Raw genomic sequence first — 25,717 nt, 5'->3', positions numbered from 1 at the left:
TGGCTGAGAGACCACCCGAGGTCCTGGCTGGGTGAAACCTGGGTTCAAATCCCGCACTCAACCCATGAAAGCTGGCTGCGTGATCCCAGAGCCAGCCCCCCTCTCTTTGCCTAAACCACCTCACAGCTTGGCTGTGAGGCAGGAGCGCCTGCTTGGGTGCCTGGGGCCATGGGTGCCATGCATCGTGCATGGCCCTGGCGCCGGGATTTGTGGGTGCCCGGCCCCTTCATGGGGAATTTTGTGGGTGCTTGGGCCCCCAGGGATCCGGCACCTATACCGTGAGGGATAAAACACGGGAAGAGCGCACGTCGGGAGGAGGAGAGGCGGGACAGGAATGTAGGCGAATAGCCGTGTAAATCCGTTAAGGAAACCGCTAGGCTGTTTTCGGGTGGGGAGGTGAGGTGCAGTGACAGGATTCTCCTCAGAGATGGAAAGAGCGCGCCCACCATGGCGAGGCAAGAGGGGGAGGCGAGGAGGGAGGCCGCCCCCTGAGGGGGAAACAAAGCCCCGTCCTCCGCCGAGGCCTGGCGGGAGGGGAAGCAGCTGATCCCCGAAGTGCCTCCGCCGCGATCCCCTGGGCGGGTCGGGGGCGGCGAAGGGGGCCGGAGGCTGCGCTCTCACCTGGTTCAGCTCGCTCTCGGCCGCCAGGCGCAGCTTAGGGTCGATGGTGCCCTTGAGCGCCTGGATGATCCGGTTGGGATCCATGTCTCTCCGATGGCGGCGGGCGGGTGGGGGGAGAAGGACAGGCGCCTCAGAGAGAAGGGCCGCCGCCGCCGCCGCACACAATCCCCAGCTCGCCTCTCCCCCTTCGCCACACGGGAGCCATTCACCGGTTTACGACAGCGCGGCTGTCGCGAAGGAGAAGATGCTTTGCGCCCCGGGCGCTTTCCTTCGCGTCTCTCCTCCTCCCCGACTCTCTCGCGGTGCCCGAATGGCAGGCGCCATGTTGTTGTACGGAAACGAAACACACATTGCCGAGCCGAGAGAGGGGGCGGTCTAGAGCAGCCGCTCCCGCCCTCTCCCGGCTGTGGACTTTTTAAAGATGGGGGCGGCCATGGTTTGTTACGGAGAGCATCCTTCCTTTCCCTCCTTGGCTTCCAGCTGATATGGGAAAGCAGGGAGGCCGATGCTACGAGGACCTGTTGCTGGGACTTCGCTGGAGGATCCATTGGCCCGGCAGGTTGTGGCGCTTCAGCTCTCCGAAAGTGTCTCACGTGCTCGACAGGGAGTGGCGCGCAGCCCTCCAGCTGCTTTGGGCAGCGATTCCCTCAGTCCCAGGCTGAAATCGGCAGAGGCCCTTCCTTATTCTTGGGTACTAGCTAGAGGGAGCAAGCTGGTCCTCACAGGTTGAACTTGACGTGGGTTTTAAAGGGGTGTGACAAGAGACCACATGCGCAAAGTGGATGCTCAAAAAGGCGAAGGCTCTTACGTGAGTGCTTAGGGATTCCTCCCAGCCTTTCGCCTTTCTGCCGCCCCGCTGGGGTTTGGGCAATGCCCGCCCAGCCACCCTCCCAAAAATAAAAGCTGCAACTTGTAGCTTCTAATATGTCATATCCCATGCGAGCAACTTTGAGGGGAAAACCGCCCTGAGATCTCCGGGTATAGGGCGGTATATAAATTCAATTAATAATAATAATAAAGGGAAGCTTACAAATACTGAGGGTGGGGGAGGTAATCAGTCCATGTTATCTTACAAAGTAATATAGGTGCATTAGGCTCATAGTAAAAAAAAGTTATAAATAGCACCTTAATTTGTTGGTTTCCAAGGTCGCACAAGCCTGCTTTTTACCCAGAATATTTCTTTTTTGCTACAGACTGTGGGGGGAAACGTGATGCTACTGCTTGTTTAGTCTGACCTGCCAAACATTTAAGGTGGTGTGTACACAGCCGCACCCATTGTCGTCATCCCCCGCCAAAAAAAATCCTGGGAACTGTAATTTCCCCCTCACATAGCTACAGGATTCTTTGTGATAAAAATGTACTTCAAAAGATATTGTGTGTATGCCGAGTACTAGAACATTGTCCAAAAGAAGTCCACCTAGAACTCTTGTACTCATCACTACAATATTGACACACATTTAGATAAAATTTATGCTGGCAAGAGAAGCACTCTCCTTGTTGTATGTATGAATAAGGGGCATATACACTTTGAGTGGCAGGTAAGGATTTCTTAACTATATGTGAAGCAGTCTCCAGCAGCTTTGGTGACAGTGTAAGCATAACGTAGTCCATTTCAGATCCAGGAGTTCACATAGTGCTGCATGTGTGAGCCAGTTAATCATAGAATTGTAGAGTTGGAATCCCAAGGGACATCTAGTCTTCCAATCCCTTGCAATGCAGGAATCTCAACAATGAAAGTGTAGCAGAGGATATGAATATTGGGTATGGTGTTTGATCTTCAACACAGCAGCTACTAAAAAAAAAAAGACAAATGCACACTAGCTTTTTAAAAAAAATATATTATTAGAGATAGATAATTTATTACGGTCGGAGACCAGCTTATAAAACACACTTGGGGGAACGGTCCCAGAAGGAAAACAAACAATTAAAACAATCTACAACAATAAATTTAAAATTTATAAATGCACCCAGACACTGAGGTGCAGCTCTGAGGGCCTTATGGGGGTTCCCTCAGTGCGAGAAGTGAGGTTACAGAGAACCAAGCAGAGGGCCTTCTAGGTAGTGGCACCCACCCTGTGGAACGCCCTCCCATCAAATGTCAAGGAAACAAACTACTATCCAATTTTTAGAAGACATCTGAAGGCAGCCCTGTTTTTTTATGTCTTAACGCTTTACAATTTTTTATGTGCTGTCTTGGCTTGTTTGATTCCTTGTTTATTTGCAGGTGTGGGGTGTGTCACTTCACAACTTCCCCTTGCTCCATGAAACAGCGCACCCTGCACTTGCAGATAAACAAGGAAGCAAACAAGTCAGGTCAAGACTTTACCATTTTTTTGAATGCAGTTTTGAATGCACTATAGAATTGTGTTCTATAGTGAATACTGCATTTAACACCCTTTTCGCATAATGGCATCAGAAGCCAGCAAAAAACATGGTAAAACAAAAGTTTTCAGCATGCACCAGAATTACACCATTTGAATCATGCGTTTTCCAATGGGGAGGCCATTCCATGGAGTGGGTGCCACTGCAAAAAAGGTCCTCTTCCTAGTTAATGCTAAATCCATGGCTGTGGCACAACCAGAAAGACCTCTGTTGTGCAAATCTATATGGGAAAAGACATTCTTTCAGGTAACCTGATCATTACAAACATTCTTTCACATGTGTACTGGTCATCCCCATCACAAAACATGGGATATGTGTAAAGATAAGGACCTATCCCTTATCTCTTTTTGCTATATTCAGTAGCCCCTCATATGCAAGGAAATGTGAAGTTTGGGGCTTTACATTATAGAAAAACTAAAGAATGAGCATAAGAGGCATAATAAAAGTTAAATAGGAAGAAAAATATTTACACGCTATGAATACTAGGTGCTGCCGTTCTGCTCCCAACTTCAAGGGCTTCCCAAAAGCGCCAAGCTACAGTCAGGAACAGAACGCTAACTATAAGGAATTCCACCCTGACCCAGTGAAGGTGTTCAGTGGGGTAGGAGGAGGGGACATAGAAAAAAGAGTTACAATAAACAAGAGTGCACAAAGGAAGGAAATGTTAGAATTTACCACCAGGCAAGAATGTTACTTGTCCAAAAATGGAAAGAAGTAGTCCCAGCAAAGGAAGAATAGATACAAAAACTTATGGAATATGCAAAAATGGCGAAACTTACTGGAAGAATAAGAAATCAAGATAACAAACTTTTTATAAAAGAATGGAAATGGTTTATTGAATATTTACAGATAAATTGTTAACAGATAAAAACACGGGCAGGATTACTGTAATAACCTGCAGCTACGCAAGAGTATATATTAAAAGAAGATAAATAAATAAGTTTGGATATGCAGAAGATATTAAAAATAAATTTAAGGAATCGCAGAGAAGGGGGAGGAAGTCAAGTTTTAAAATGTCAAAATGATTGTAAAATCAGTGAAATGCATATATCTGAAAAGTATAAATAAAATTTAAAAACAGGGTGAAAGAACTAACCATCAATGTCCATTCTCTTTGGGAGAATGGAGTGAATCTGAGTGTGGGTTACTGTAAGCAAAGCTGTGTAAATGAGTTTCAGATGCACTGCCTGTTTGTTGGCTTTGCATAGCTCCAAAATGTCTACCCTCCTCAGCTGTGCTTTGGCAATGGGTGATAGGCATTATAGTCCACCACCTGTAAGGCCACAGGGTCCCTCTCCCTGACTTAGGGAGAGGGAGCTCATTAGCTGTCAAGTAAAAGGCAACACTCCCATAACAACTTGGGAGCTGCGGTCCCCTTTTTGCAGCTGAGACTGCCCAGGTTTCCCCCCCCCCCTCCAAGTTGTCCCTGTACAAGGAAGCTTTCTTAAATCAGAAGTGCTGTTGTGAGGGTAAAATTGCAGTAATTGTACAGGCCGGAAGCAGATTCCCTCCACCTCCCTTTGGGAAAGTAAGGGAGGGAAGTAGCAAACTGCCCCGTCTGAAGCTGAAGATCAAATAAACACACAGGGTCACTGTAAAAGACTTACAGTGGGAGAGCAAGCAGGAGTGGAACCTGAAATGTATTTGAATAACCCTGCCTATGGAGAGTGGAAATAGCTCAATTCAGGGTGTGCCTCCACATGATAAACAGGTTAAGAAACCATATGCAAAAAATCTGCAGCTAATGTGGCATGGCAGTGCAACGAACACATACTTCAAGACAAATGTGCAGATATAAATCTAAAATCGATTTCATTTTACACCCTGGGACAAAAAAATGGCTTATGGCCCCATTAATCCTTGATAAAGGTAAAGGTAAAGGACCCCTGACAGTTAAGTCCAGTCGTGAACGACTCTGGGCTTTACTGGCTGAGGGAGCTGACATTTGTCTGCAGACAGTTTTTCTGGGTCATGTGGCCAGCATGACTAGGCCACTTCTGGCGAAACCAGAGCAGTGCACAGAAGCACAGTTTACTTTCCTGCCGGAGCAGTACCTATTTATCTACTTGCACTTTGACGTGCTTTCGAAATGCTAGGTTGGCAGGTGCTGGGACCGAGCAACGGGAGCTCACCCCATCGCGAGGATTTGAACCACCAACCTTCCAATTGGCAAGTCCTAGGCTCAATGGTTTAGATCACAGTGCCACCCGCGTCTCTTGATACCCACCCACAAAGAAGACTGAAGTACAAGGTTCCATATGCTTACTCGCAAACTATCCAAGCAGAGCTCCAGCTGCACTAAAGCTTCCATCCCATTGACCAGTTTTAATATTCCATTCTGACATCTGAAAAACCTTTTAGTTTATACAAAGCAATCCTTCAATTCACTTTTTACTTTAGTTACAAATCCAATTCTATGTACTTTGAGCACTTTGAATGTAGAACAGGCATCCCCAACCTGCAGCCCTCCAGATGTTTTGGCCTACAACTCCCATGATCCCTAGCTAACAGGACCAGTGGTCAGGGATGATGGGAATTGTAGTCCAAAACATCTAGAGGGCTGAAGGTCACGGATGCCTGATGCAGAACCTTGCAAGGTGGGGGTTTTTTTTGGGGGGGGGGTTCCTAACAGTCTAGTCCAATGTGTGGCTTAAGGGCTACATGCCGCTACCAAGGCCTTTTCTGAGAGTCCTCAGCAACATTTGATGCTACCCTCACCTGCAGCCCTCGCATACCCTTCCCAAAGCTTAATTAGTGCTTTCCCAGCTTTAGGAAGGAGGTGGAGGGCTCTAGAACCCTGCCAGAGCCTTGCACCTCCTTCCCAAAGCCAAGTAGCTGTGATGTGTGTCCCAAATTTTGGCCTTGCTTCCTCGTGCACACACACAAGGCAGTGTGTGGCCTGTGGGCTCCATGTTGAAGTACTCTTGTGGCCCACTTAGTATGGAAAGTTGAGCTGCCCTGATTAAAATGTACCCCAAGGTATTAGCAATGTAATCTGCCTAATTTGCATACTGCTTCAAGAAATGTGGTTGAAAAATAGTCTAAACAACAAATACTATTTGAATAGTTTGAACACTTCCTCTCTCTTGCCCAATATTAGAGCAAGAAGCCTAACCACATGTGTGTGACACTTACTTCAGATAGTTTGAACTCAAGAGAAGTTAGAGTTCATCACCTGAAACAGCTGATAGGAAACAATTAGTTTTAGGCTGCATTAAAAGCTATAGTAACTTTGGTGATTAAAGAAAACATTAAGAGTGTGTTAAGGCTCAGCTTAGCTCTTTGTACCAATATTCACATATGCAGCATTGGAAAGCTTGCAAGATTTAAGCCTTCTAGATGAAAACCTTGCCTTTTATGCTATGAAACGAGTGGCTGGGACAATTGCCAGTATACAGCCACACAATCAGCTCCAGAAAAATGAATGTAGGACATCCTACACCAAAAGTCTTAAAAGGGCAGGACTTTGTTTCAAGTGAGCAAAGGAAGACACTACCATAAGTGTCACTTAATTAAATCTATTTAAAAGGCTATGCATGAGCTAGTTTTTGTGTTAGTGAGAAGCTGAACACTGATACAACAGAGCAGTTCTAAAGACTGCTTCATGGGCGGCAGAAGTAGCAGGTAAGGGTTTTATCCTTTAAGGTGCAAGTCAGATTCTACGCCCGCCCGCCCCCCACATGTGCGCACCGTGGGCAGCTATATTAGCATATCCAGCTCTTGCTGTTGAAAACGGTATTCTTGCTAACATGTCAGATGCAACTAAGTGCTAACAGCCGTTCTTAATTTTAACAAGTGTTTCAGCAAAGGACTAAAGACAATTATCCCATACTACAGAGGCCCATACATCCATGTGTGCAAAAACTAGTCAATGTAGACATTGACCTGAAGAACTTTCAATTAGTTAAATAGCAGCAAGAAAAAATGAGAACTGGTTTAGAGTGTTGCCCCAGATATAGAAGGACTTCTTTCCAAGTAGCAGCACCAGTAGGTATCAAGGAGGCAGCATTATCAGTAGGACATGGAACTGCCAGAAAACAATTGGGACTAGTAAAATATCACTTGAAATATTTTTGGGATTACATTTACTATTACATTTCCCAGTAGATGTGGAGTTCGTTCTCTCTCTCTCTCTCTCTCTCTCACACACACACACACACACACACACACTGCAAGAAAGAATGACACTAACTTTGAAGCTTACCCATGTGTTACATTCACATCAGCGCAAGCTGACTACACCTGTATAAACTCTATAAAGTAATGGGGAAAGGTAACTTTGAAAGTCATCCAACTTCTTGCTTTGGGCTGTATCCAACCAATTTCTACTTAGAGCTGACCCTTTTAAATTAATGGACCCAATTCAGCCAAGGGCATTCATTTCAGTGAGTCTACTCCAAGACTTAGATTGCATATTTTTCCAAGGGAAAGTAAGAACATATGAAGCTGCCTTATACTGAGTTGGACCCTTGATTGGTCATCTAGTTTTATAAGTCTACTTTGACAAGCAGCAGCCACATCCTTTTAGATGGGAGTTATGAGGACTGAGTCTGGGATCTCTTGCATGCAACGCATATACTCTATCATAGAAATGTCGCCCCCTTAGAATGTGCACCCAGCAGTACAGACATTGATACTAAGGCATATTTTTTATTGAGGCACAAGGCATTGTGAATAGCCTAGACTTGAGGCAAATTTTGAGCAGTGTAGTAAGCCGATAATTACAGTTCAGGGAGAAAAGCAAACATACATTCACAGCTTTACTATCAAGACTACATCAAAACTGATAAAGTGCCACATTTGTGCTGACCCAACTCCATCTCATAGCAAGACAGTTCACCATATCCCATTTCAGAATTATGTGGGTGTGTTTTAAGCAGTTAATGTGCAGTGCAAAATGAGTCTTCCCAGTTTTCACCTTCCTTCACCAAATTGTTTAGAGCAGATCTATTGTTAACATTAGTATTCAGTCTTGATACAGCACAAATCCTGAGAATGTAGAGTACTTCCAACTACTTCCATAAATAGCTCCTCTATGGAGGCGTAACCAAATCTGGTCTCCCTGAAAAAGCTGGAGGACTGCATGATTACTAGCAGTCTCATGATCTGGAGCACCATCATTGGCATATGCAGATACTAGAATCTCTTCATTTTTCATCAGGTTCACATACAGCGGAACATTCACAGCCAACTTCAGCATATTGAAGAGGAACACATAAGTACCATTCACAGGACAACTAAACCTACCAAGATGGATATTAAAGGCTTCACCAAGATTGTGTAACAGGGAGTCAAATGTAATAGGTTGGTCTAGAGTTCCAGGAGTAAAGTTAGAAGTTCTACTAGCCGAAAAGGCAGCTCTGACTTGCTGTGGGAAGGCATAGATGTGCACAGGTACAAAGGTGGTTGCTTGGCTCGTCACTGGCATATCAACAGGAGTAATGCTGCGTGAGTCACCCTGCCCAGAGTCCCCACTGTCAAAAGTCTCACTGTCACGTTCTGGGCTGCTCACCTGAGAAGAATCGCTCCATCCTGTTGTTGAAGATTATGAGCAATGGTTAGTTCTGACGTAACCTTAAATTCAGTATTTCTAGCACTCGTTTGTTCAAGCTTGCATGTTTCAAGCAGTCGTTAAAAAAGACCTTGTGTATTAGTGACTAGACAGATCCCAGTTAGACTTGTACCTAGTTCTTACAAGTTTTTAATCATTTTTCTTCAAAGTGAGTGTGGAGATGAATACAATGTTAGAGAGGCTTGGGTGTGGGTTTCTCAGCTGCAAAGCAGCTCCAGCTTCACTCAACCAACAAATATACAGCCTCTGGATTGAGTGTGTTCCTCATGCTGCTGCAAGCCAGCTATGCTTTGGTTGCTGTGCTTTATTCATTCTCCCCACCCCATGCTCATCTGCTCCAGTATTTGTTCAGTATTTTAAAAATCTTCTCCACTAATGGCAAGATAACCTCCAAAACACACAGTAGCTCCCTGACTGACAGCAGCTGGTGCTGTGCTCTGAAAAAAGCAGAGCTGCTTCCTGGCAAACACAAGGGCCAGTCTATCAGCACGCTGCAAGTCCAGATTTCCTCTTAAACAGCGTTCCCACCTCCTTACTCTGAAAACTGAATGTGTGTGTCAGATATGTAACAAGTGCACTTCCACAGCAAGCTTAGCGTTGAAATGATTCAAGCTTCTCTTCACCCAGAAAGAGTAGCAGAGGTTAAGATGACAATGCAATAGTTCTACTATTATGTTTATGGTGAATAAGCCGTGGCTACATGCTCACCTTGGAAATCAAGACAAATACTTAAATATCTAGTTAACAGAAAACACATATCTTATAAATGTGTGTTTATTTAGTATAGAAAACCAAGTTACCAATATCAACTGAACTGTTAATCAACACTAACTGAACTGATGCATCCTCGTGGCCACAAGACTGCTTTCAGACTCTGCTTCCTTCCCATTTCTCTCAGTTTTCCTCAATTCCCTTCTTCTGAAGTATTCTCTAACACGAGTTCTACCTCGAGCTCTACCTGATGAGCAATTCTCTTCCTGTCTGTTTTCTTGTCTGTAACCTAAAATACAGAAGCTTTAAGGATTTTATAAACTCTGCACCAAGCTGCTAATATGGCTAGACTGGAGCAACTTCAGTACTTCTCCTTGATAAGCTGAACAAACCATTAGGCCTACTTTAAATCACCTGTGTATAAAGTGGGCTTACTACTGGCTTGAGACAATAGTTACAGTGAAATGGTTGCTCTGAACTGTTTATTTAAGCTAGTCTTGGATTCTCTCAAGCAGAGGTTGACAACCTGGTCCCGACTGCCAACTAGTGTGCATGTCAGGATTCTAGGTGGGTGGTAGGGGGTTCTACGGCACAAATTGAATCCTCCTTGCATTGAGCACTGGTGGGCCGTAAGGAAATTTTACCATCAAGAAAGATGCATTAGTGGGCGGTAGGTATAAAAAGGCTGACTACCCCTGCTCTAGAGACTATTTTCTAGTTCTTTTTGCTCATATGATTCTGAGGTATGGAGAAGGCAGAGAGAGAACACTGCCTTTCCATAAAGTTTCCTTTACAGATGGAACAGGACACCCAGTGATGGGCAACTCCCCATCCACCAGAGAAGGCAGAGGGAGATCTCTCATGGTGAAAGTACCACAGCTGAGAAAACCTTTCACAGTTAAAAGCCAAGTATTAAATAAAAATAAGACAAGAACAAATCCCAGGATCTGCTACAAAGCTGGGATATTTGACCGATCCTCCTTGCTTTGGGCAAATGATGAGACATGATCTTCTCTCCATCAAGGAGAGCAGGCTAACTCAACTGAAATGACAACTCTCCCCTTCCCCATCATCAATTTTTAATAGCTCTACAAGTCATGTTCCTGGGCCAGAAAGAATTAGATTCATCTTGTGAGCAGAAATGGAGCCCATATGTTGCATAAGACAGTTGATTCCAGCCAAAAAACATATGCGGTGAAAGCACATCCGATTACTGTATGCAGCCCTATGTTGTTTTATTTCAGGTATTAAATAATATCTAGGACAGAACTGCATTTTAAGCAATGTTTGAAGTAAACTTACCTCTTGAGGTTGCCCGGCCACTACTAATACCACCTCGCTTATAGTTCTGCTGGTAATTCAAATCCTAGGAGAACACAAATATTTGTTCCTGTTTAGTCAAGCACCTCCAGACAATATTTACAGCCATATAACATCTACTTCATGGGGAAGGGGAGGGAGAAAAGAAAATTGCTACACAGTGGTACCTCGGTTTTTGAACGTAATCTGTTCCAGAAGAACGTTCGAGTTCCAAACGTTCAAAAACTAAAGCATTTACTTCAGAAAAACTCAATATGGAAGCTGTGTGGCATGTTTGACTTCCAAAAAGCATTTGAAAACCAAAGCAGTTACTTTCAGGTTTTCGGCACTCAAAAACCGAAACATTCGACTTCTGAGACATTCGAAAACCGAGGTACCACTGTACCAGCATTGAAGCTTATTGCTGCTTAGTAGACATCAGAAGTAGTTAGTCCAACATACTAAATTTCTACCAGCATCAACAGGATGCATATTAAGCACCTATACTTTTAAATTAGAACGTTGGTGCAGTACACGCCGCCATGAATGTTACTTCTTATTGGGTGTGGGAGGTGTCCAAGTGGGTTATGATTCCTTCTATTGCTCAGAAGGAAGGAAACATGATCAGATTTCCCCCCTTTCTCTACTGGTGTGGTTCTGTTCCAAGGCAGAGGTGATGCCGAAACAACTTTGTAATATGAGACAGCGTGAGAGACAGAGTGTGCACTGAAGAACGAAGACGAGGAGGAAAAGAATAAAACAGTATGGCCTGGACCTACTGGTTTCCAAAGCTGAACTTTCAAGAAAAAAAGGCTAGCTAGAAGGTAAAAAAAAATATTCTGAAGCATGTATGTCCAACTTGCAATGGTGTATGAAATGTGGCCTAGTTAACATGGCAAATCTGCTGCATTTATAGACAAGGCTGCCAATGTGTAGTGTGTCATGGTGTTGGCAGGTGCAATCACTCATAGAATACAGAATGCAAGTCTTTATCCACTAGGATTGAATTAAAGCCTTTCCCCTACTGTAGTTAGGCAGAAGGACATAAGATACTGTTTTGCGTAAAGGCAATTGTGTGGGAATGTTGATCTTGAGGACCCAGACATTCCGCTTCTGCCAGGCCCACTCAGAGAGGTGAGATGGTTTAAAAGTTGGATGAGGAGAACCGGTTACTGTGCTCCATGGAAAGACAAGCTGCCCTTAGGAATGAAGGTCAGGTCAGTACAGAATATTGCACCGGTGGGCATTGCTGGCAACAGCACTGAGTTCCAAGATTCTCCAGACTGTTGTGATGGCCATGAGAAAAAGCACACTAATTGACTGACCAGGGGAGCTCAAAAGGCAGTTTTTATAGTGCATTGATGCCCTTGTGGATACCTCCAGGTGGGGAAACCAGTGGCCTCAGGTATATGTTTTAGGGTGGTGTGACTGCATGGCACTTTGATGCACACCTCAACTATGCATCTCCATCCTTTGGGAGGATAGCTCCAGTCAGGAGCAGTGCTCCAGGGGCACCCACTCCTGAGTAGTATTGGGAGAGGACTCCTGGAGAAAGAATATGATCAAATCTTTCCTGCCTTCAAAGCAGTAGGAGGGGCCATAATCCACTTGGCCAACCCTTGCTCCAGTATCACTGCAGCTGACTGAATGTGCTTTATTAAATTGATATGAGTGTATATTCCTTGAAAGTGGAGCAAGTTGTAATACCATTGTAGCTATCCATCAGCACACTGGGAACTCAAAGATAGCTCCATGACACACACATTAACCCAGGCATGGCCAAACTTGGCCCTCCAGCTGTTTTGGGACTACAATTTCCATCATCCCTGACCACTGGTCCTGTTAGCCAGGGATTTTGTGAGTTGTAGTCCTAAAACAGCTGGAGGGCCAAGTTTGGCAATGCCTGCATTAACCCAATAAACTTGAGAGATATAAACGTAAGTCATGTTCTCAGAGTTAGGATGGGAAGCATGAACACTGAATATATTCAGCCCTTTCTAGATGGCATTTCAATTAAAATTAGTCCCTACTAAATGATACATTACAATACTCCTCTCAGTCTGGTAAGTCAAATTTGCAAAGCACCATTAACCTGACTATGTGCAAATAAGTACTTGATCTTTATTCCTGAGCAGAATCCAGGACACCACCACCAAGGGTCATGTATACTTTCACAAAGCCAAGAGTCTTCCAAAATAATTACCCTGTGAGAATACTGCACTGAAGGATAATCTCTGCCAGGAAGATGCATTTGGCTATAAAGGCCATTAGGAACAGAAGGTGATCCTCTGTAAACTTCAAAACCTGCTGAACAAAATATGAAATCTTTGCTTTAAGAACTAGAATGATTTGACAGATTGATCTCCGTGTCATCCAGTAACGCATTGGAGAACTCTGGTAGTTCCCTCCTAGGGGCAGGTCAAATACCCAATACGTTGCTGAGTACTGAGAGGTTCCGACTCTTATGACATAACTTTGTTTTATGGGTAAAGAGTAACTAGGAAGTTTATCCAGTAATTACAGTGTTAGAGAACTCTTCCTGTGTTAGAAAATTAAGGAGTTTATGACTCACTTTGGCAGCCAGCATTTTCAGGCAAAAGGAGCAATGCTCAGTAACTATGTATCTGACTTCAGTTTGAGCACATGCTTACAACCAAAGTTATTTAGGGTCATTAACACTTAAATTGATATTCACCTAGTTTGCTATACCAAATAGCATCCCAGAATTACCACCAACCAAATACATGAGTGTTTCTTGTTGAGGTCAAAATCCAACTAGATATGGACAGCAAATACTGCATTTGATCTTTTGGCTCAAGTTTCTTCCTTTTCACATGATACTACTATTTGGTGAAAGTCACTTAAAAAAACAAGACTAACATTGTGGTTGATATGTACGGAGTTATATTGTAACATATGCAATAAACAATTCTTCTCAAAGAAATAAAATTCTTTTTTTAAAAAAAAAACAGCTTAAAAAACAACCCCCTGCTTTTGCTTAAAGTAATGGATCAACTTCATAGATATCTTATTTAGGCACTTGAAAGTTGCCCATTGAGTGCCTGCCTTTTCAACCTTAAGCTATCAAGCAGCTTACAACAGAGCACCACAAAAGGGTTTGATGCACAGATGCACAGGCAGATGGCTGCTCATGAAATGGGACTTCCCTCCTTCTATTTGTGCATGGTGCGCTTACCAATTTTAGCATTTGACTCCATTCTAACCTCAGCCTCTGTGCTGCAGCCACACTTTAATGAAAGGTCCCAAGTGAGAGACTTCAGGGAACCTGGCGTTACAGCAGAGGAGAGACTAGGAAACCCTGTTGCTCAAGCAACCAACTGCTAACACAGCTTTGATCCAACCCAATATGTCTTACTATTAAAAAACAACAACCATGAGCTAATAAAGTTTTAAAGTTCAGCAGTTTGAATGTTGCCCTTTACTATGTGGTTTTTTGTATTGGCCAACTATATTCTACTTGTACAATGTTAAGATATATCCACTGGTAAGTATTTCCACAGAAACCATACATACCTTTATAGCCACCAGGAGAGCGATATGAATTGGTTGCTGACCTTCCACCTCGAACGGTGCCTCTGACCGATCCACGGCTTGTGACAAAAGGTTGAGGTGGTCTAGAGAAAGTGGGCGTCTGTGCTGCATAAAAGGTGAGAATACCATTGCTTACAGGAACAGCTCCCTCAACCGGGTACTTTAAAAATAGCCTTATAATTTTCTGCATAAAAGCAGGAGTTTCCCTTATTGCTTCACCCAACCTTTAGCAGCTAAAGACTTTCAAGATAGTTTGCAAGTCTTTATTTTGAACAGCTAGAATCATCTCCCCTATTACAATTAACCAAACCACTTCTAGAGCTTTAACTAACTAAAGTTTTACAGATATGTTATCCACCTGCCTCCTTGAAAATCTAATCATGTTTATCATAACAAGTAGTTAATGCAGTTATTTCCAACAATACTTTACTTCATCAAAGGCTGTCACATCAATAATTTGGACTTATTTTTAGAATTTATACTCCACCCCTCAAATATAGGACAGTTTGCAGTAGAAAACATAAGTAGCCAAAGTTTAAAAAAAGAGCAACAAAAGTTGAAAGCCTAAGAAAATATTCACCTGGCCCAGGAAGATTTAAGGGTGTAAGATTGCAGCTGAATCAGGCCAAAGGCCCTTTTGGTTCAACATTCTGTTCTCACAGTGGCCAACTAGATGCCTACCTATTGTCCTAGCAGGGCATGTGAATAATAGTGCTCTCTCCACCTGAGATTTCCAGCAACTACCCTGGTATTCAGAGGCATGCTGTGACAGTGGGGGCAGGACACAACCACTGTGGCTATTGACTATTGATAGGTTTATCCTCCGTAGGGTATTGTTAAAGAAACAGTCCCAGCCAGCACAGTACAATTTTTTCACTACGTGTCAGATAAGATCATGTTTCCTTGGAGATGGGCAGTTGGATACTGCCAAGTCATCACTCTTCAGTCCTTTTCTACTTCTGCTTTTATAGCCACTAGCAGAGAGCCTTGAAATCATTTGGGTTAAATATTGTAAGGCACCCCCATTACTGAGGAATCAATCAAGTTGTACTCTTGATGTCCCCATTACCATTCTTGCACTGAGGTTTTCCTTACCATTTGGCAAAGCATCTTGAGAAAAAGCAGTTTGTTCAACATTTTGAGTAGACTGTGGTTTACCCTGGGGTGGAGTCTGTGTACTTGCTGTACAAAAATTCTGATTATATCCTGTAGGATGCAAAGAGTTCTCTTTTATATCCCGCTCCCTGCGAGGTGGTAAAGGCGCGTTCACTTTGAACACCTGCAACACAACACACAATTATGCAAAAAAGGGCTATTTTTACAGTGTTTCTATAGGCCACATGCATTATCAAGTCTGCCCCATCTTGTGCTGTGTAGTCTACATAGAGTAGAAATTTAAGTATTTTCCATTTACGCTGGAGTGGGGGTGTCCGGTGCCATGGCCATATCACATTCTACCAGGAATTTGCAATTAATTTCAACTAAGTATTAAGATTGGTACTCCTTATTCAAAGGGGTTCTAGTCTCAAAGCTGCAGAACTTCAAGTAGGAACTGTAAAACAGCAATTGTATTATTAGGTCTAAATGCAGCTGTAAGCATGCAAAAAATAAAGGGATCCCTTCAGGGAATGCTTCTCTTGTAAACTTGTAGTAAATACATCTGCATCTGCTTAAAAATAATAGTTCCTACTAAACATGTATCCTCTATTATACTGGGTGCTCTGTTGTTTCTGAGGAGACCCTGGATTTAGCTTCTCCTTGTTTATGTCTAGCTTTTGCCCTCCCATCTAATTGCATTCACCTAGACAGCCAATGTACTTACAATCTGCACAGCCTGAAAGGGAGGTGCTTTCATGCTAACACTACTACTTGGGGAAGGAGACTGGAAACCCTTCCCTTGGGGTACTGGTGACATGGTAGTTCTTGATGGAGTCAATGATGTCTCTGATTCACTTGAAAGAGGAATAGGAACCTTGAAGGAAAAAAATAGTAATATTCTATTGTCATGCCAATGGGAAAGCCATTTACACTGTTAAACCCTATGCTGTCAAAACACCAGCAGTTTCTGCAAGCCAATGGTTGGGCATATCAAAGAACAGAATAGCTTCTACTTCATTTGCTCTTGCTGTGCATTTGGAATTTCCATTAGTCTCTGCTGACTATGTCAAACATGTTTGAGCTAGATGTGTTACCACTTCAAACATTTACATACAGAAGTTTAACATGATGGAGATCCTTATGGCAAAGAACTCGCATTTTAAAACTTACTAGTTTTCATTTTCAGAGATCAACATTATATAGCAAAGGGATAGCAAACATGGTCCCCCTCCAGTTGCTGTTGGACTACAACTCTCATCATCCTTGACCAGCCATGCCAGCTGGGGCCAACATATCAAGGGAACAATATTTACCACCCCTGCAATAACGGCACACTTTTTTATCATTCAAATTCTTACAGTATGTGTCAAACTCACCTGAGAAATTTCAGATTTTTTAGGCTTTAATACTTCAGCAATCTCTTTGCTTATCCGATAAAAGGACTGAGGTGGACTGAAGTTCTCAGACTCTTGAGAATTTGTAACAGATGTCTAGAGACATAACCAGATAGTTACTAGTTACTTAAAATGGAAATAAATGCTTGCAAGAAAGTGTGCCCAGATTACGCATGGTATTTTGGAATATGCTGGGACTCAGTTATTACAGAAAGTATATCCTCTTACTACATGCCTAGATATCAATATTGAAGTTAGGTAAACTCTGAAATGAATCCAAGGCTGCAACCCTTACATCATTCCACCATAATGACCAACTGGCAAAAATACATTTGCTTCTCAGTCAATACTGCATGCATCAAATAACTGTTGTATTTCACTTAATTTCCTTCCCCACCAAATATCACCTAAGAGGAATGAAGTTAGTGCAAATTCACTAGAAGTGAATTCCCTGTTGTTTCAAAAATAAGCAAGCTGTTAAGTATTCATATCGTGTGCAAAAAATGATAGTAGTCACTTCCTTATTCAATAGCTATCAGTAGCTTTAGCACTGTAAATTGACATATTCTGGTTTTCAGTTTCCCTTGTATAACACAAGTAGAGCTGTATCTTAATTGGCAAAGTACCTGTTGCAAGATCAAGCTACATCTTCAGCTACTACAATCATTTAACTTCCAAGCAATAGTGGCACCTCGGGTTAAGTACTTAATTCGTTCCAGAGGTCCATTCTTAACCTGAAACTGTTCTTAACCTGAAGCACCACTTTAGCTAATGGGGCCTCCTGCTGCCGCCGGCGCACGATTTCTGTTCTCATCCTGAAGCAAAGTTCTTAACCCGAGGTACTATTTCTGGGTTAGCGGAGTCTGTAACCTGAAGCGTATGTAACCCGAGGTACCACTGTATATCTAACTATATTATAATTAAGCAAATATATTTATTTGGGAAGAATGCTTCAAAGAGTCCCAGGGCCAACCCACCTATTTTTTGATAGATAGACAGGGTGGTCAGCTCAGTTTCATTGAATAATTTGCCTTACTGAAAACTGTTCAAGTTTATATTATCAGAATTTCAATTTACTGAAGTGTTATCTTGTAAATGTAAAAACTCTGTTATAGGGATACATATGGGTAAATTCCAAGCCTGGTTCACACATCACATAAAACCGCTGTTAACTTTAAACTATGCCTTAATGGCATGTTGGTTCATACTACTCAAGACCCTGCTTTGCTCCTCCTTAACAGTACAACAGCGGGGGGGGGGGGGAATTGGCTTCGTTTGATATGCCTTCTCCCAGTAGGGGCTTTTCTCAAAGGCACACCAGCCTTTGCTGCACACCAACCTGTCACATTCAGTATCACCTGGCATAAGCTGCTCCCAATGTGTGCCTGCCCCATTTCTCAGAAATACCAAACGAATGAAGGTCAGAAATAGGCACCCCCTCATTAGAGGGCAACATGTTAATCAGGATCAAGGGCAAACTCTAAAGAACAATCAGTAACCTGTGGTGTCGCAAGTTCAGTTTCTGATCCAGACAGTGTATTGTCAGAAGTTAAGGAGGTGATTGAGCCGTGCAAGGCTATGGGAGAAGCAGCAACCTGTCAATAGAGCGATATACAATGTAATATATAATGTAATGTACAGTAGACTTCATAGTTTGAAAAAATTCTTGAAAATATTACTTAGGACTTCCAGTTTTTGCTGCCATGGTGAACAGCGGTTCCCACAATAGCAGACCCTGGGCATGCAGCCAATTAAGGATAATTTGAGAGTAATTATACTTGCAACCCCCCCCCACTGGGTTGGAGGGGGGAGAGCTCTCACTTGCAGATCGTCCAGTACCTGCCTCCCACTCCTGCGGAATGCCTCCAAGTTGCATGGCATACACATCAAAAGCCCCACTACTCTCTTGGAACAAGTTGCATGGTTCTTTAGGTCCTAGCCACTGTGCCTCCTAAAAACTGTTTAAGCCAAAATGGCAAGCCACATTTATACCCCCATCTTTTTAGAAAGTTACTCAAGGCCAGGCATCCCCAACCTGCAGCCCTCCAGATGTTTTGGCCTACAACTCCCATCATCCCTAGCTAACAGGACCAGTGGCCAGGGATGATGGGAATTGTAGTCCAAAACATCTGGAGGGCCTCCAGATGGGGATGCCTGCTCAAGGCAGTTTATGCAGTCAAGATACAAAAATACATTCCAAATAATCAATGCGTGTTTGACATGCATTGCGACAAATGGCTTATCACTCTTACCTGAACCGGTTCCTCAGGGAAATCATTTTGGCTTGAAAGTTGTTCATTAGGTGCTACAAAATATGGGAACATTTGGTTATGCCCTTTCTACACATGAAGCTGCTCTTCAAATATCAGAGTTGAACTACCACCATAACATTGTATGCCTCATGCTAGATAATCTATTAAGACAATGCTAACATATACGGTTTTATTTAAATATATATGTATGTTTACTGATACTTGAAAATGGAGTTGTAAAAAGTCAGCAAGATGTACAAATCAAAATAAAATAAAAACCATAATAACTGTGACTGAGTGGAGTACAGAGGTTGTTTAATTATGTTCATCTTTATATTAAGTAATAAATATGGAGCGACTGTCCAGAGTTGACATCTGAATGAAATCAAATCACAAGCCATCAACAACAACAAAACATCGGCTGAGAAAGGGGACAGTCCAAGACATGTCTAGGCCAACCAAAGAGTCTGCTGGGAGGAAGGGAGGTAAATACTCCCTCTATAGTGATGTATGAGTCATTGGAGTTTTGTACAATACAATATTGTTGGTTATTAAAGTTGTAAATAGAAACTATACTATTTCAAAATATCTGCAGTGGTAAAGTCAGATGCTCAGACAATACAATTTCCCATACACTCTCTAACCATCCAGTATGTGTAGGACCAACAGAAAATCTCACTTGAGGTTTTACATTTAAGAGAATTAGTTCTCATTTAGTGACTATTTGTGTCAAGATCATGGCCCAAGTTTCAAAGTTTTAAAAAGTGAAATTCAAAGATAAAACTTTTGAAGAAATTTCTAACAGGAAGAATTAAGTTCTGCTCCAGTATCAAGCAAAATTTTGGATGCAATGTAATTTAAGAAAATGTGTTTCACAATTTACTGCTTAATAGAAATAGAGGCTTTAAGAAAATAATGAATTAAATTAAAGTTTATCTCTTTTTTAATCTCTGCACGTATAGTGTGTCTATTTATTTCTGGTGGTGGTTGAAGTGACCATAATGGTTGTAACAACAACAAAAATTGAATTTAAATTAAAGTTTGCATACAATACTTGTAAGATATACCATGAAGTATTAATCTCACCTATCGAACATCTTTGTCACATAGATTTAATAATTTGTTGCTATGCCAGTCTTTTCTGCTTTATGAAAGTGATAAAGAGATTCCTAGAACATGAAACAAAATAGGATCTTCCTTGTTCACCATTAATCACAATTATGATTACCTGTGGAATCAACTGAAGGTGCTTGTGATGAACAAATGGCACGTTGTGAAGGTTTATCAAAATCCAGTAAAGACTCCTTAAAAACAAAAAAGTTACAAGTCTTGCACTCTTAAAAAAACCAAGAATCTATTCAGAGATGAATAAAAGTTTACATGTTTTGTGGTGCATTTTAACCTCTGAAAATTGCCTTCAGCAATTAAAAACATGTGCCATTAAAATATCTGAGACCTTAACACCAACTGATGCCCTCCTTTTCATTTTTTCCTTGCGCTCACCATCCGTTAGGTACCTATCATACTCCCCCAAACTCCATGTTATCCAGGACAACTTACTTGCATGAAATTATAGGTCCCTTGTATTTGAGTCATCAGGTCTTGTAGTCTTTCCCTTCTTAATATTGGATCCTTTGGAAGACTAGTAGAGCAAAACTCTGCAACTGGTTGATGAACAGGTTTAGGTGCCTAATAAAATAATAATAATAATAATCGCTGAGGAAAATGTTAGTTGAACTATTCAGAGTAGGCAAGATTCCCAGAGTGCTTTTACCGGTATGCTACTGTATGGGTTAAAGCATGGGTAGGCAAACTAAGGTCTGGGGGCAGGATCTGGCCTAATCGCCTTCTAAATCCAGCCCACGGATGGTCCGGAAATCAGCGTGTTTTTACGTGTGTAGAATGTGTGCTTTTATTTAAAATGCATCTCTGGGTTATTTGTGGGGCCTGCCTGGTGTTTTTACACGAGTAGAAAGTGTGTTTTTATTTAAAATGCATCTCTGGGTTATTTGTGGGGCATAGGAATTCGTTCATTTTCCCCCTTCAAAATATAGTCCAGCCCACCACAAGGTCTTAGGGACAGTGGACCGGCCCCCTGCTGAAAAAGTTTGCTGACCCCTGGACTAAAGGCTTTGTTGGTACTGAAGTCAACTTGCAAAACACGAGTAGCCAACATGGTACCTTCTAGTTGTTGTAATCCAACTCCCATCAGCCAACAGGGCCAGAGGTCAAGAGCAATGCAAGTTGTAGTCTACAACATCTGGAGAGCACCATGGTGGTTACCCCTCCAATCAATAATATTCTCCCAATGTACATCTTACATTTTACTTTAGGCTTAAATTCTAAACATTGTTACAATGGAGAAAGCCCTCAGTAAACAAGTAGGAGCTACTTCTAAATAAACACATGGGGCTGTGCTGCAGGTACACAATTTCAAGTCAAATAAAAGGGAGGATCCTAGAACCAAGTCCTGAAAGTGGCATTTTCAGAATATGAGCTCCTTTTCAAGTTACTATTTTAACAGGAGGTCCATTCATACCTTTCCTGAAGTAGACCTCTTCCTGATATTAAAATTAAAAATTTCCGGAATTTTAAACATTGATCTACTACTAAGGTTATGAATTGATTCCTGAGACACTCAACTTAGGAAGCTGCCTTACAGAGGGCAGACCACTGGTCTGTCTAGCTCAGTACTGTCTGCACTGACTGGCAGCAACTCACCAGGAATTCAGACAAGGGTCTTTTCCCAGTCCAACCCGGAGGTGCCAGGAATTGAACCTGTGGCCTCCTGCATGCAAAGCAGATGCTCTACCACGGAGCCATGGCCCTATGTAACAACTTAAACAGTTTTTCTTTGGTTTCAAATTCTCCTTTCCCTGGGAAGATTCAAAGTGGATACTTCACACAGGAAGTATTCCAGCTGTTCTCAAGATTCTAAGTTTAAGCATTTTGAAGCATTTCCTATGATCAGTATGACCAAGAAAGCAAACCTGAAGGCTGTTTTCAAAGCTCCTAGGTAGTTTACAAGGTTCTCCAACAGACGTAGCATCAATGCCTCCTTCATTCACTCCATCTGTCTTTTCATCCTATGTAAAATAAGAATTCCATGTATTAGATTATTATAATATGACTTAGCAATGTACAACTTTTACATAAATACACCACAGACTCCATGTTCTACACAAAGTATCAGATTAGCTAACTTTTGAAAGCCCCATTACCTAATGGCATTTTACTGTAACCACTTGTTTCATGTCAGAATCAAACTTCAGTCTGAGCTCTTATTTCTATATTGAAAAGCATTTAGAAATATGTTTTGACAAATTAATTGTTTAAGTAGAGATCAGTCCTACAGAAGGATCTCAGCTGATTGATAAGGTTGGTGAGCCCTACCTGCCACTCACTTTCCTCTACAGCACAAGCAGAAAGCACTTTGACTGTTGGACCCACTATTAGTCTTGTTTGTTCAATCTGCAGAGACTGTCTTTGCATGCAGGGAAGTCCCTAACTCACCAAGGGGTTGAGACCCATTGGCTACCCTTACCTTCTCCTTTAATCCTACCAACCCTGTCATGTAGGTTAAAAAAAGCCTTCCAGATTCATTATCCTTCCCTCATTTTTTAATTATAGAAATCCAAAACTTGGAGGTCTATGTCTATATTCCTCCCTGCTCTATTCCTCTATTATTTATTACTCCCCATTTTTTAACATCTAGAATCTTCAAGGTTTGTGATCAGCAATGCTAAGTTCTCTCCCCCCTGCCATTCCAAATATGAACTTGGCAAAAATTCACTGAACAGCAAACTATTTACACCCCTTTAGGTTTAGTTTATTTCCATGTCCAAATATTTGCTGAGAACCCTGTTTCATGTAGAGTTAGACTACTGTGGCAAAAAATAAGCTGTTCATTGACAAAGCCCAAACTTTGAACTTTTAGATACATCACCACCCCAAACTGCAATTTTAGTATAAAAATGCTGTACAGGCAATACTATTGTTTATACCAACTCACTTCACTGGGTCCCAAATCAGGCTTCTTTGGCCCAGATTGTTCCTTTGAGGTAAGATTTCCAGCTCCCCATATCTTTGGAGGGTTCTGTAATGGCTTCTGAAGTGCTTGCCGTGGTCCCTCAGATGTTTCCCAAGCCTTTGGGGGTTGGGATTTTTGTTCCCTCTCTTCCTTGATGTGTGCTACCCATTGCTTTGCAGGTTCGTGTTTCTTTTGCTCCTCCTCCTCCTCTCCAACACATGCACTCCAAAGCTTCACAGGTTCCGGTTTTTCCACCCTTATTTGAGCAACCCATGTTTTTGGACATTGTGGCTTTTGTTCCTGCTCTTCCTTCGCTTTGCTCATCCAGTGTTTAGGGGAGGCCTGCTGTTCTCTAACCTGAGTTACCCATGGCTTCAGAACTTCCTCCTTGTGATCATCATCACCTTCCTTAAGATGAGCTTCCCAAGGCTTTGAAAGTTCCAGTTTCTTTCCCTGCTGCCTTACAGATTCCAGAGTTTTAACATAATCTTGTTTCTGCTTCTGCTCCTGCTCTTCCATGTCAACAAGCATTTCCCAAGACTTTGGAGGTTCATTTGTCTTAACATGTTCCACTTCCCAAGGTTTGGATTCCTCAGGCTTCTTGATAGGGGAGTCAGCTTCAGGCAAATAGTGCCTATTAAGAAACTATACAAACCAAAGAAACTTAGTATTTTACCAGTACTTATCTTATTGCTAGCACAATTAAAATGAAATCATGCCAGAAAGTTGTTGTACAAGAGTCACCCAACAGGATTGAATTGTACATTTCCAAAAATGTTTGTAAATCTGTGTGACAGTGAACCTCCCTAAGATCTTATGATGAAGGCCAGTATATAAATTTAATAAATAAATGTTGAGATCTTCAGACATAAAGACAAAACACTTGCTTTCAGATTTACAAAATGTCATCCTGAATACTCATTATATGGTTTCCTTATTGAGAACATCTGCTGTAGCTTCCTGGCTAGTTTATATTCAGGATTCTTGAAAGAGAGAAATATGCCTTGTTTAAGACCACAGCAAGGTAGATGGCTTGGTTCAAAAACCACAGTGATAGCACAGAAAATCCACATTGTGCTAGAGACTATGCCCATAAACCTTCAAAGTTAAACAGGCAGCTGGTTGTTAATTCTACCTCACTGCACCCTGTCTCAAAGTCAAAGGATTTATGGACTCCCATTTGGCAATTGCCTTTGCTGGAGCCTTGTTACAAATTTCTTCAAGTGGAGCTTTCTGAAGAGATTCCTGTATTATCTCCAGTTTTTAGTTCTAGCATCACTGCACTGATATAGCAAGCTATTCTGCAATTTAACACTAACTTCTTCTACTGTAGCATATCATTTAATAACTTACCTCTTGAGGCTGTATCTCAGACTGAATGTGCTCCATTTGAGGTGCTAGGAAGAAGGATTGCATAACTTAGATTCAAGTTCTCACAAAGCCAAATGATAGAAAACAGTTTACTTCTCTAAGCATCCATAGCACATTCACTTATGCAGGGGATGGGGGGGGGGACACACCAAACAAAATGACTTACATTTCAGGCTAGTCTAGCAACCACCTCTTTGAGAATTTGCTAATGTCTAGTATTATAGTAAGAAGTCACACAACTTCTTCTGTATTTCTTACTAAATACATTTAGTAGGAAAGTTTAAAATTAATCCCAAACAGCTAGGACTGTTTTATTATTGTGGTACAATTGATTTTAACCACCAATAAAGCCTAAATAAGGTGAAGAACAGAATATACATAACTTGTTTAGCTAAAAATTTAAGCTATATAAATTGACGTGAAAATTTAAGACATACATCTGAAGTACTGTATCAGCAGTTAAGAATTTAAGATTTCTACAAATATATTACCTGATTCACTGACATGCTCTGAATTTGAGGGTTGTCTTGTTCTTTCAGGTCTTTGCATTTCTTCACACAACTCAGGTCTTGTAGACAGTTCTTTTGATTCCTCTTTTACTGGTATATTGGAAGGAGCAGGAGTTTTTTCAAAATAGCCAGAATTTAACAGTTTAGATAACAAATCCTTCAGGTATTTATCTAGAGGACAGAGAGTTGAATGTTAAGCAGATTAAAAGATCACAACATGAGTTTTCAGTTTGGGGATATGACACCATCTCATCTTAAATAAAGATCAAACGTTTTTTCTTGGCACAATATATTCTTGGAAATTTTTTAAAGTAAATGCTTAAGAGGATCTTTGAAATGGCAATGTAATTCAAGCATTTCAGTTAACCAAAAGACCAAAAAAAATCACAGTTGTAAACACAGAAAACATCCACAGAACACCCTTGATTTCAAGAACTAATTTGCTTATTGGTAAAAGACTGTCATATCCTCAAAGATTAAAAAAATAATAATGCAGCCTTGGGAAGTTATCCTGAGATATACTCTGAAGAATATATGCCTTAAACACAGGGAAGCTGAACTTATAACTGGTTAAAAAACCAATTTCCCTATCCAGCAAATCTCCTGTAGTCACACCCATAAATGTGCTGGTCTACCTTAATTATATACCAAGATAAAACATGGTTCCTGCAGCTGTGGGAACTCACCTGTTATTAAACACTTAACACATAAATGCAATCCCATGTACAGTACATCTACATAATATTGTGGCTTGCTTATTAAGCAAAATGACTTGCCACCCATGATAACAGACTGAGCACAATGCCTCTAGCAGTACTTCCTCTTTGCATTCCTTGCACACACTCAAGGTCTGTTCTAGAGAGTTGGGAGTCTTCTGGAGCAGATTGTGGGTGCAGAGAGAGGAAAGGAAGAGGAGGTTCTGTCAT

General features: G+C 41.8%; 2 protein-coding genes across 18 annotated transcripts in view; both read right to left on the bottom strand.

Annotated features, from left to right (window-relative positions):
* IPO8 (importin 8) overlaps window positions 1-946 on the bottom strand; it is a 40,995-nt gene extending 40,049 nt beyond the window's left edge. For 2 of the 6 annotated variants that reach the window (XM_028745454.2, XM_077935115.1), the window contains exon 1: window positions 622-945. In XM_028745454.2, the coding sequence (XP_028601287.2) occupies window positions 622-705 (84 nt within the window). In that variant the 5' untranslated portion in view covers window positions 706-945. Of the gene's footprint in view, window positions 1-621 lie in introns of all 6 variants that reach the window. The other 4 variants (XM_028745458.2, XM_028745457.2, XM_028745456.2 and 1 more) reach the window with 3 other exon arrangements.
* A 5,727-nt stretch (window positions 947-6,673) lies between these two features.
* Window positions 6,674-25,717, bottom strand: part of CAPRIN2 (caprin family member 2) — a 28,004-nt gene continuing 8,960 nt past the window's right edge. For 3 of the 12 annotated variants that reach the window (XM_028745846.2, XM_028745848.2, XM_077935111.1), the window contains 16 exons: window positions 24,774-24,962; window positions 24,265-24,308; window positions 22,894-23,556; window positions 21,872-21,967; window positions 20,442-20,570; window positions 20,110-20,185; window positions 18,882-18,934; window positions 18,129-18,224; window positions 16,612-16,725; window positions 15,960-16,109; window positions 15,233-15,416; window positions 14,120-14,242; window positions 12,789-12,892; window positions 10,589-10,652; window positions 9,408-9,575; window positions 6,674-8,535 (listed from right to left, as the gene is read on the bottom strand). In XM_028745846.2, coding sequence (XP_028601679.2) covers window positions 7,970-8,535; window positions 9,408-9,575; window positions 10,589-10,652; window positions 12,789-12,892; window positions 14,120-14,242; window positions 15,233-15,416; window positions 15,960-16,109; window positions 16,612-16,725; window positions 18,129-18,224; window positions 18,882-18,934; window positions 20,110-20,185; window positions 20,442-20,570; window positions 21,872-21,967; window positions 22,894-23,556; window positions 24,265-24,308; window positions 24,774-24,962 — 2,819 coding nt within the window. In that variant the 3' untranslated portion in view covers window positions 6,674-7,969. Of the gene's footprint in view, window positions 8,536-9,375; window positions 9,576-10,588; window positions 10,653-12,788; window positions 12,893-14,119; window positions 14,243-15,232; window positions 15,417-15,959; window positions 16,110-16,611; window positions 16,726-18,128; window positions 18,225-18,881; window positions 18,935-20,109; window positions 20,186-20,441; window positions 20,571-21,871; window positions 21,968-22,893; window positions 23,557-24,264; window positions 24,309-24,773; window positions 24,963-25,717 lie in introns of those variants that run through there. The other 9 variants (XM_028745850.2, XM_028745858.2, XM_028745851.2 and 6 more) reach the window with 7 other exon arrangements.

The sequence above is a fragment of the Podarcis muralis genome, chromosome 10, assembly GCF_964188315.1.
Source record: "Podarcis muralis chromosome 10, rPodMur119.hap1.1, whole genome shotgun sequence".
NCBI classification, from domain to species: Eukaryota; Metazoa; Chordata; class Lepidosauria; order Squamata; family Lacertidae; genus Podarcis; species Podarcis muralis.
This window is presented reverse-complemented; position numbering and strand designations above follow the sequence as displayed.